The 12,310-nt window shown below is 38.7% G+C and overlaps 1 protein-coding gene across 8 annotated transcripts in view; it reads right to left on the bottom strand.

Moving 5' to 3' along the window:
• Positions 1-12,310, bottom strand: part of CDC42BPA (CDC42 binding protein kinase alpha) — a 177,713-nt gene that overhangs the window by 94,035 nt on the left and 71,368 nt on the right. For all 8 annotated transcript variants that reach the window (XM_045817269.1, XM_045817254.1, XM_045817277.1 and 5 more), the window contains 3 exons: positions 4,320-4,520; positions 2,473-2,721; positions 99-178 (listed from right to left, as the gene is read on the bottom strand). In XM_045817269.1, coding sequence (XP_045673225.1) covers positions 99-178; positions 2,473-2,721; positions 4,320-4,520 — 530 coding nt within the window. The remainder of the gene's footprint in view (positions 1-98; positions 179-2,472; positions 2,722-4,319; positions 4,521-12,310) is intronic.

Below are 12,310 nucleotides of genomic sequence, written 5' to 3'. Positions count from 1 at the left end.
GATTTACAAAGTTCTCTTACACATTATATATATTTTAAACCACAATTCATTTTAATTTTCTTTAACTTGTGCAAATTATGTTAACATCTGAAACTTACCAGCTACTAGTATAGGTAAAACCCACGAACGGCAGGTGGTGGCCAGAAAACGCAGTGTGTGTTGGTGGCGGCATCGTTTCCTACAGGACGTAAACACACCTGGTGAGAGATAGATACCTGTGGCCTGTAGGCGGGGCTACAAACATGGACTGTCAACGGGAAATATGCAAACGTTCAATTTGGAAACACTGGTAAGTTTGGCACAGATGGTTAGTGATACATTTAGACCATGAACACTGCTATCGTAAAATTCGAATAAAATGAAAGGAAAGATAAAGTCTGACTGATAGCGCACAGCCCTTTTTCACGCAGTCCATGTCTGCACCTTTGCCGGGCCACTGAAATTTATTTGTAACCCCAAATCAGTGTTCACAGCACTTCAGTAGCCGTGTGCGGGGCAAGGAAAAGCCCGGGCTGCCCCACACCCGCGCTCCCAGCTGGACTTGGACCAGGGGACACCTGCCTTCTTAGGTCGGCTCTCACACCGTAAACAAGCGTGCTCTTCGGGCCTAAGTGTACCACGTGTTTCACATTTCCGTGCTTTCTATGGGTGATTTTCTGTTTAAGTGGCCTCCAAGCATGGTGCCCAAGTGCCATCTTCTGTCCCTACGTAAGAAGGCTGTGATGCATCTTACAAAACAGAAAGTGGCGGTACGCTTGTTCCGCATGACCGACAGCGCTGCTGGCCGTGAGCTCGGCGCAGGCTGATCAGCAGTATCTATTAAATAAGCTGTCTTTAAATGGGAATACACATAGAAAAACGTTATGTATTGATTGGTTGATAAAAATGCGTAGACCACAGGCTCAGAGGAACCTACACCTATTTCCCCTGGGGCAATGGTTCAATATTCACCAATAACAGTGTTCACGGCAGTGTTATTAAACATAACTCCCACAAATAATGAGAATTGACTGCACTGTGTATTTAATTTGGAATGACTCACAATTTCTGTTAACAGTAAATATAACCCTATAATAAAAAACTGATGAGTAAAGTCTATTTAATTCTTTTTTGCGAGGTTCAGAGAGGAAAGTATAAAAGGTTCTTTATTTATTTATTTTTTATTTTTTTAAGATTTTGTTTGTTTATTTTTAGAGAGGGAAGGGAGAGAGAGAGAGAGAGAGAGAGAGAGATCAATGTGCGGTTGCTGGGGGCCGTGGCCTGCAACCCAGGCATGTGCCCTGACTGGGAATCGAACCTGCAACACTTTAGTTCACAGCCTGAGCTTAATCCACTGAGCTACGCCAGCCAGGGCAAGGTTCTTTTTTTAATTTTTACTGAATTTACGGACTTCAGGTGTGCAGTTCCATAACACGGGATCATCAGCACACTGTGTGCTTTTTCCCTTCCCTTTTTCCACCCAGCCCCACAGTTCCCTCCGCTCTGACAGCTGTCAGTCTGTTCTCTGTATCTATGAGTCTGCTTCCATTTTGTTAGTTTGTTCTGCTCATTAGATTCCACACATAAGTGAAATCATATGGTACTTGCCTTTCTTTTATCTACTTACCAAATAGTGAAAAGTGATTTAAAATTAATATAAAAATTCTCAGTGCAGAATAACTGAATTAAAACGAAAATTCAAACTAAGAAGGCTAAAAAGGCAAAAACCGTAAAAATTTTATGTCCTTATTTTTCCAAATTCTACTTTCATGTAACCTAATGGTTTAGGGCAAAGGCTGACAAACGACACCGGCCACAAGCTGAAAACGGCCGAGTGTTTGGCCGACCGGCTGGCCTGCCACCTGCCCCAAGCAGGCTGCGACTTCAGGCTAGTTACGCGGCAGCTTCTCGCTGCCCACTCAGTCGCCCAGGCCTGTGGTTTTCAGCGGTGACGCCACTAGGCCTGGGTTGTTAGCTCTCCAACCCCGGCCGGCCAGCCCCTCGGCAGCAGGGCCGCTGGGCTCACAGGCAGCTCCAGGCCGGCAGCTCTGCTGCCCCACCCGGGCAGACGGAAGGGGGTAGGGAGCTGCTTTTAACCAAAGTTCAGTGGTTTTCCATGAGTAGGTGTTTCTCAATTTGTTTGACTTGGGTCGACTGGTCAAGCCTTGAAATGTTGTTTGTGACCATTCTGTCCAGGTTCATGGAGGTTTTCAGGACAGATCTGCCAGCCTCATCACTCTGCCATCATGAATCCACTTTTTAGGAACTCTAACGGCATAACTCATCTCAGAAGTAAACCTCTGATTTTTAATTTTGCTCCTAGCCATGAATAACTATGTTCACCTCAGCACACTCTGTCGATTTCCTGAATGAGTGAGGAAACAGACACCAGAAGCCATCACTGTCTGATCACTGATGAGCTGGCCCCTGATATTCCTTCAGAACCGCATGAAAACGAGCAGGGACAGAACGTCTTCACGGCGTCATACTCACAGTGTTCTTTAAACAATCGTCGTCTACGTCAAAATTCGATGTATCTGTTGGGCTACTAACTTCTGGAATATAGGGTGCTTCACAGTTTCGAATATTATCCCAGTCGATCCCACTGAAGAAGGGGTGTTTCTTAAAGTCTTCTATTCCGTTCTGGCCAAGCCGATGCTCTCTGCTGCAGATGAGCCTTCGAATAAGGTCCTTGGCATGTTCCGATACATCTGTCACCTGAGGTGGGAACTGAAACCTTTCCTAGACAGAAGAAAAGAAACAGAATATAAGTCAGTATTTAACTTTCTAAGTGGGTTGCTTAACATTTATTTTCTTGAAAATACATTTTATTTTAAAAATATGTAGTAAGTTTATACTGATACAAAATACTGATACTGAAGGAAATACAGGAATGAGTAAAGAATGTCTTCCTTAAAAACTTCCAATTTCGTATTTGACTTAGTCATACATGCACTGTAAAGATAATAAATGCTAAAATATCTTAAACTGCTGTCAAAATCAAGAATATTCATTAAAACAGCATTTGCCTGAATATTTCTAGAGCACAGATGGTTCCTATAAGCAACATACTAATGGCTAAGTGGTAAAAATAAACATTTTTCAAGAACGTAATGTGAACTTGACACTGTTAGAAGGGTTTTACTCGGTCCTCAGAGCAGTCACCGGGGGGAGGTATGACTGTCACCCTAACTTCTGCAGACGAAGAGACAGGGCACAGAGCTCAGCGATTCGCTCGAGACCACACACCAGTGGGCGAAGGGTGGGGCCGGGACTTCAACGGCAGCTGTCTGACTCCAGAGTCTGTGCTCGGAACAATCACGCTGTAGTTCAACGATTCTTCTCTGAAATGCTTTACACACTTTCTACGACCTTGTAACTAGTTACCGTCTTTCGACTCTTCATCACCATTTAGTGGATCATCTTTGCAACCAGGGAGAAGAGCATCAGTTCCATAAAACTGACTGATGTACGTATGAAACAAATAATCATAATTGTCACTGGAATTAAAAAGAACAGATTGTCCCTTTATGGGATACTCCTAGTCACATTCCAGATTCTTCCAAGTGCTCATAACTTTCTGAGACCAAGCAATCAAACCCGGCCTTTTTTTTATTATAAACCATCTATTTCCACCTCACTTTGTACTGAGTGGATTAAAGTTTTATTAATTCATTCCTGTTGTGCATCTGCATGGTTCTCAGTACTTGGTGATCATAATGCTGGAAGAGGTATTCTGGTACATACGTCTTTGTTCTACTGAAGATTTCCTTAGGGTAGATTCCTACAGCCAAAGTTGCTCAATCAAAAGCTCCAACCATTTTTTAAAGACTCTAGATGCATACTTAGAAACTTTTTGATGGGAAGGTTACATCAATTTATATTCTTATCAATAATATCCATTGCACTGGATTATTTACAGCATGGAGTACTACTATTCTTTTCATCTTTATCAATTTGACAGGGGAAAAGTATCTCATTCTTATTTTAATTTGCATTTCATTTGTTACTGCTGAGCCTGAGGATTTTTAAATGCACTTGGTCATGGTTATAGTGTAGCAGTGATGACTGAAAACCACCTGCCTATGCTCTTTGTTATTCTAGTAGAAGCCATTTCATTTCCTACTTAATACCTTCTCTAATAAAATATAGAAGGTTAAAACTAGCAATTTTATGTATAATGATCGACTTTTGATTATTCAGGTCTGTCATGTCCCCTATTAGGGTAGAAATTAGATTATTCACCATTTTCAAAAAAATATGTTCTTTTTAAAATCACGTTAAAGTTATTACACGTATTATTTACCCCACCATTGTGAAAAACAGAGAAGCACACTAACTTTGTGATTCATGATTTTCCCGTACGTCTCCACCAGAGATTCTGCATAAAACGGTGTCTCTCCATACAGCATTTCATACATACAGACCCCCAGAGACCACCAGTCACATTCGGGGCCGTATCTGCCTTTTCCGTCTTCCATGGCTTGGAGGATTTCCGGAGAGATATAATCTGGAGTTCCAACCGCCACTGAGGACTGGACCTGAAGAAGTTCATGTTTTTAGTAATCTACTGAGAATACTAGAAGCAAATAATTTTAAGTTAAAAGTATTTACATTTACTTATACAATAAACAGTATCGCATAACAACTTTGTCATTATCTGAATTTAGCCTCCTTGAACATATAAATTAAATTTTATTTATTTTTAAAAAAGATTTTATTTATTTATTTTTAGAGTGGGAAGGGAGGGAGATAGAGAGAGAGAGAGAGAAACATCAATGTGCGGTTGCTGGGGGTTATGGCCTGCAACCCAGGCATGTACCCTAGCTGGGAATCGAACCTGCAACGCTTTGGTTCGCTCAATCCACTGAGCTATGCCAGCCAGGGCTTATAAATTAAATTTTACATAACTTCCACACTAATAGTTCTCCAGGTTTCATAACATAATAGGACCTTCATTATAGCTGTTACTTCATGACACATTTAGGGTAGCAATATGATTTAAACACCACAACCATAAAATTGAGTATTAAGTTTTGAACATTCTTTTTTCTAAGCTGCTATTTTTTGCATTGAAAATAATTCACAACTGATTAATATATACCTGTATCTATCTGCCTTTCTTCCATCAGGTATTGTTACAACACTGTTACTGATCATCTTACACACAAAAAAGTGGAACTGTGAAAATTTACAATTAGTTATGGGGGTGAAACTCTGAAAAAATGTGGCTAATACTTCTGAGCCACCTGGAGATTATTTTTAAATACCTTAATGGAAGCCTAAGGAAATAAATGATAACAATGTCCTGCAAACTATGAATTTAAAAAATTATTAAAAAGGAAAAATATATCCTTTAAAAAATAAAGGACCAACAGACAAAAATTGGGGCATACAATTATGGCAACTTAGCTATAAATTAGGAAATGACAGCTAAAACAGTTCCTGGGAACAAATTCTGTAATACACTCTAAAGCAAAAGAAAACTGGTTCTTTACATGGTTTTAAAAGAACACATCATAAAATGGACATTCTCAGGGTAGAATAATGGTTAATATTCTGAATTTTCCAAACTAAATTACCATTCTTAATAATCATTAGAACAGACTTCCTTTCTGGCAATACTTAGATTAAGTAACTTGAAAACTCATCCCTTCCAAACTGTTAAAAATACTAGATAAAAATAAAACAATCATTTTTTATAAAAGTATAAACTTTCTAAAAAATAACAACTCTTCGGGGCCAGGGATGAGGAGATGACTGAGACCCAGGGGCGGTGAGCATCGCAGTGGGAGTGGGGTTAGGGAATTGCTACTTTTCATCTTCTAGGTTCTTGGATTTTAACATGAGGAGAAGGAAAGGCCCTGAGCTCATGTGAGGTTTGAAGTGAGAGGTTGCCCCATATAACGTTTACCCTAACAGTTACCCTAGACGGTATTCTGTAAATAAAAAGCTGGATTTCCAGGCGCTGCTACTCAGCAGAGAAAGATCAGACACTTTGTCCACCCTAATCTGCAGCTGACATGTAAAGAAAACTCCCTCCTCCACAAATCCCTAACTTTAGGTCACGCAGTCCCACCATCTGGGGTTTTAATTCACAGAACTTCTGTGGCCCAGAAGTTCTCAAGCCAAGAAACTGGCAAAAATATTGGCCCCGGTTAGGTGCCCCAGAAAGCCTGGCATCAAGTTCAAAGCTGCTCTGGGCACACATGCTCACACCTGGCCACATGGAACTCCCACACATGCAGCCCATCAAAGGTGAGCGCACAGTCCCCTAGTATCAACTACACGAGGAAACATTCCATCATGAGCAAAAGCCAGAAGTCCAAACAAACAGTGCAATTAGACTCCGAACAATGAACAGTTCCAATTCATGAAATGTTTACATTTATTAGACATTTAAAAAAATTAAAGGCATAAGAACAAAGAGATGAAAAAATCAAATCAAATAGAAGTCCCAGAAGTTTAAAAAAAAAACCTAGTCACTGAAATAAAACACGTAATACATAAAAAATATGAAAAGATCAATAAAACCAGATACACTTCTATGCACATTGTAGTTAAAAACTACAGAGTACCAAAAGCAAAGAGATTAAGAATGTTAAAGAGATTACCAAGCAAGAAAGCCATGAGACTGACAGCGCAATTATTAATGCCAACAGCAGTCAGAAGAAAATGGAATTATTTCTTCAAAGTAACCAGACAAAATAATTACCAAAGTTATATTCCCTACCTGCCTAATTACGATACAGGTAGGAGGGCTAAGTAAAGACATTCGCCCACAAGGACTGAGTGAACTACTGCACGTAGTCCCTTCAGGTCAACAGAAGCACTAAAGAACACAGTTCATAAAGTAAGAAATGTAATCCATACTACATGCAACTGTAAACAAAGACATCAGTAACGACAAAGAAGAGAGGGAAGAGGATGATGAGCAGTAGGAAGAGGAGGAGGGACAGAAGGAAAAGGAGGTGGCAGAGGAGGAGGAACTAGCTGAACACTGGAAAGGAAGGTGAAACCAAAACACTAGATACAGCAACATATTACTAAGGGAGCATTAGGGTTAAAGTGGTCTAAGTTTCTTTTTTTTTAAATATTTATCTCATTTACTTAATTATTTTTAATGGTGGTAAAATACTCATAACAAATTTTACCACCATAACCAAGTCTCAGTGTCAAGTTCAGGGACGTCAAGTACATTTATTTACACTGTTGTGTGACTCTCACCACATCCATCTCTGGACCTCTCTTCATCTTGCAGAACTGAGACTGTCGCCACTAAACAACAACTCCCTTATCCCCTCCTCCGGGGCCCTGGCAGCCACCACTGCACTTTCACTGAATGTGACCTCTCCAGGGAGCTCATATAAGGAAATCATACAGTATTTGTCCTTTTATGTCTGGTTTATTCCCCTCAGCATAATGTTTTTAAGGTTTATCCATGATGTAGCATCTAAGAATTTCCTTCCTTTTAAGGCTGAGTAATACCCAATGTATGCACATACATTTTATTTACCCATTTATCTGTTAATGGGCACCTGACTTGCTTATGTCCCCTGGCTACCGTAAATCATGCTGCTACTGAACACGGGTGTCCAAACATCCTTCCAAGTCCTTGCTTTCAGTTTTGTGGTGTACACACTCAGATGTGAAATTCTTGGATCATGTGGTCATTCTATTTTTAATTTTTTTAAGAAGTGCTGTAATGCTTCCAAAGAGGCTACAGAATTTTACATTCCCATCAACAGTGAACAAGGGTGCCAATTTGTCTACATCTTTCTCAACACTTGTTCCTTTTTCTTCTTCTTTAGAGTGGCCATCCTAATGGGTGTGAGGTAGGATCTCATGGTGGTTTTGATTTGCATTTCCGTGATGATCAGTGATGCTGAACATCTTTTCATGTGCTTGTTGGTCATCTGTATACCTTCTTAGGAGAAACATCTATTCAAATCCTTGGCTCACTTTGATTTATTTATTATTGAGCTGAGGAATTATTTACATATTCTGGATATAACACTCTTACCAGACATATGATGTGCAGCTATTTTTTCCCACCCCGCAGGTCACCTTCTCCCTAAGAGGACTGTGACCTGGATGCACAGAAGTTTTCATGGTGATGCTGCCCAGTTCACTTACTGTTTCTTTTGCCACCTGTTGTGTGGTGTCATGGCCAAATCCAACGTCAAAAGCTTCCCCCTGTGTTTTCTTTCAAGAGTTTTATAGTTTCAGCTCTTACATTTAGATCTTTGATCCATTGTGAGTGAATTTTTGTGTATGGTGTAAAATACACTAAGATTCTTGTTTTGATTAGGAATATGGTAGAAAAACTGATCAACTCTAGATTTCAGGTAAACTATAAATGTGAAAAAAATTAAGATAAACATTGAAATATTTGACATAGAATGCATCATTTCCAAAGGAGTAACAACAACAAAAAAAGTAAAACTAAACTTGACCAAGCCAACAGAAGGCAGAAAAGAAGGAAAAAAGAAAAACAAGCATATAAACGTCAAGCAAAACCTGCAACAAACAGCACAAGACAGAATACTAGAATATGTCCGAACACATCAACAACATGAAGTTCATAAGTGGACTAAATAAACCTATTAAAAGGCAGCACTGTCCCACTGCATGACCCATAAAACCAAAGTGAACGTATTTTACAACTGTCAGCAGTAAAGGATGCACCCAAACATGAGGACACTGAAATGTTAAAAGAAAAGGGACAGAAACGATATACCAGCAGATGTTAAACGAAGTCAGGTTAAGGAAGCTATATTAATATCTGTCAAAGAGATTCTAAGGGCTAATCATTATTAAGGTTTTAAAAAATTGTTAATCATATAAAAACACACCCCAGAATAGCAATTCTGAATAATATGTAACACAGCTACAAGAGTTATAAAAATATTGATGATTATAGGTAAAATTAATAATTTAATATTATAGTAAGGATTTTAAAATAAAATATACATCAGAAAAAATAAAACTCATAAGAATATTAAAAATTTGAACAAGTTAACAACTTTAATCTTATAGACATATACAGAAACCTGCACCCAAAAGTTAGAAAAATGTATTCTTTTCAACAAATATGTAATACTTATAAAAACTAGGCTGTTACAAAATTAAAGAGCAAATCTTGATAAATGCCAGAACACTGGTCTCAAATAGACCCATTCCCCATTAAAATAAAACTAGAAATAACCAAATAAGCAAATACAATATTTTGGAAATTAAAAGTCATGCAGCTAAATAATTAATGGTCCACAGCAGGGTTCTAACTAAATTTGGAAACTACTTAGAACTCAAAAATAGTAAAATGCCCTGTATCAAAATTATGAAGGAAAAGAAAAGCACAAACAACATTAGGAGTGAAAAGAGGACAAAACTATACATGTGACAGATTTTAAACTAGGAGCATAACCTGAACAACTTCTGACCAACAAAACTGACAACTCATCGACAACAGGCAATGTTCACAGAAGAAAATACGGCTTCCCCAAACTGACTCAGGAAGAAACAGAAAACCTAAGAGACCTATAACCATTAAAAACAGCAACAGGCTATCAAACTGCAAATTTTAAAAAGTTAATTTATAATAGCTCCCCCCAACACATGCAAAAAAGTCCACAATGTACCCAAGAACAAATCTAACATTACTTAAATCTAACATTAAAAAATCTGAATGAACAGTATAAATCTACCTGGAAAACAAACAAAATAAAACAAGAGAAAACAAAACCTCACCAAGGAAAGGTGACTTAAAAGTGAGTTGTGCCAATAATGTAAGAAACAGAAACCTCTGTTGTTATATAAACTGTTCTAGAGCCAAAAGTAGGGACAGGGAGGAGATACGGCTCCCCTGCACATTTTAGAAAGCGAAAATAACCTAAAAATAAAAATCACTGAGGAACAATTTTAGAAGAAGATTATACTGCAGTATCAAATATGATTAATCTCAGATAACAATCTAATATAAAATTTTAGCAGAGTCAATCTAGCAATGTGTTCACATATATCAACACGCCAAGATAAAGTTATGCTGATCCAAAGCAGGAGTGATTTAACTTGGACAATCTGTCACTTACCAGTAGATGCAGGGAAATCATTTGATTACAACAGTAACAACCCTAACAACAGGCCCTCAGGAATCAGAAATAGAAAATCCGCTAACCCAATAAAGAGCATGTACCTCCCTCCTCTGGCCCGATCCACGTCCCACACAAGAGGGGTCATCTGGCAGCAGGGCAATTCCACGTACCCATCGGGCACTGTTTGTGGGGCTGCTGTCTTATCTTTTACTTCTCCATGTCATGAACCATTACAATGTTGTTATTTTTGCTTTTAGCAGTTGCTTTTTATGTAAATTTAAGAAGAAAGGTAATACAGTCTTTTTTTCTTCATCCACTTACCCTATGTAATATTCTTTACCCTACAGATCTAAGACCCCAAAGGGCATCATTTCCTTTGGCCTGAAAGACATTTTCTAGCATCCAAGCCTTCTGGAGGTTAATCCCTCATCTTTCGTTTATCACCAAGTGTCTTTAATGAACCTTAACTTTTGACGAGTATTTTTGCTTGATACAGAAGTCTTGGTTTACAGATTTTTCTTCAGCACTTTAAAGATATCATTCCATGACTTCGGATGAGAGGTCACTGGTCATTCTTAACCATTTTTCTGGGGTATGTAATGTGTTTTTTCTTCTGGCTGCTTTCAATTTTTTTTTAATATTTAATTTTCAGCAATTTAATTGTGATGTGCCTAGGTGTGCTTCCTTTTACAAGCTTGGAATATGCCAAATCCTTGGATGTGTGTTCTTCATCACACTCGGCGAGTGTGAGCCACCAACTGTGCACATGTCCTCTGCTCCCACCTCACTCCCAATCGCTCACGGGGCTGAGCGATGCCTTCCTCTCGGCCACACTGAGTCATTTTTCCCAGGGTTCCAGGCACAGGGGTCCCTGAGCCTGGTTTTATTTTGCCTCAATCTTCTCCATTCTTCAGAACGGATAATCTTTATTGACCTGTCTCTGAATTCACCGGCTCTTTCTTCTCTCATCTCTAATTCAGCTAACCTCCTCTTGTGAATTCTTTATTTCTATCAGTGTACTATTCAAGTTCTAAAAGGTCCATTTGATTTTTCTGCTGAAATTCCTTATCTGTGTAATCTTTAAGACTGTATTTTCCTTTGATTTTTAAAGCATATTTATGATAGTTTCATTAAGTCTGTCTGCTAACTCCAACATCTGTGCTACCTCAGTTTCTACTGACAACTTTTGTTTTTTAACTCTATCACAATCCATACTCTATCCTCCATTTTTGTTTGGTCTAGTGATCTCTGATTAAATGCTCGTCATTGTCAGTAAGACTTTGTAGAAAGTATGAATTCTGTTATCTTCCTCTGGAATATTAATTCTTGCTCAAGCAAATAAATAAAATTACTTATCTCCTTGCACATGGGTTGGATTATGGCTATACTCTTCAAGCACAGATTCACAGTAAGTCTATGATTCAAGTCCCTTTACTGGAGAACCACTTTCAAACTCTATGGATCTTAAGACTTGGAATTAGGCTACTAAACAGGGTTACACCACTCCCTCCCCTCCCACATCAAGCCCCGCAAGTTCCAGGTGCCTCAGCAACTCAACTCGGACCTCCTCCTCCTGAGCTCTGCAGAACTACTCTGCTCCGCTCTAACTCTAGCTCTCCGCATCAGAAACAGCCCACTGTCCCAATTCTGGGACCTTGTTTGGCATACATCACAAAGTCTCTCAGAAATAACAGTCTTGTGCTGCCTGCTGTCCACTGCCTGAAACAGTCATCTCAAATACTGTGTCCCTTTCATTGCTGTGTACAGTAAGAGGACAATTTGGTAACAATTACTCCCTGCATCATGGCCAGAGACAGAAGTCATATGATCTTTTAAAAAGTTACCTCCTTAGGATAAATTTTCCAAAGTCAAATTACTAGTCCAGGATAACATGACATTTTTGTTGTCTTTAGAATGTATTTTACTAATCTCTAAAAACATTTCTGCCAATTAAAATGACATGTATTTGGACTTCTGCTATACAGCCAAGAAACTGAAGTAAAAACAAAAACCAAAACAAACTAGAGAATAAAAATGGGGCATATAAACTTTTAAGTAAGCGAAAGGAAACAACCGAGAGGCCTAGAGTTAGAACAACTAAAGCAAATGGTAACATGAAACTAAATCAACGTAGATGACTTCCTGATAAAAAGCATTCATTTTATGAACACAGTCCCTCAGGAAAATCAGACAACTAGGGTAAAATATATAAAAAACAAAAAATGAAAGCAAAGAAG

Source organism: Phyllostomus hastatus, unplaced genomic scaffold (assembly GCF_019186645.2).
Source record: "Phyllostomus hastatus isolate PE091 unplaced genomic scaffold, TTU_PhHast_1.1 phas_contig_148, whole genome shotgun sequence".
NCBI lineage: Eukaryota > Metazoa > Chordata > Mammalia > Chiroptera > Phyllostomidae > Phyllostomus > Phyllostomus hastatus.
Note: the sequence above shows the minus strand (reverse complement) of the source record. Positions and strands in the feature narration are given on the sequence as shown.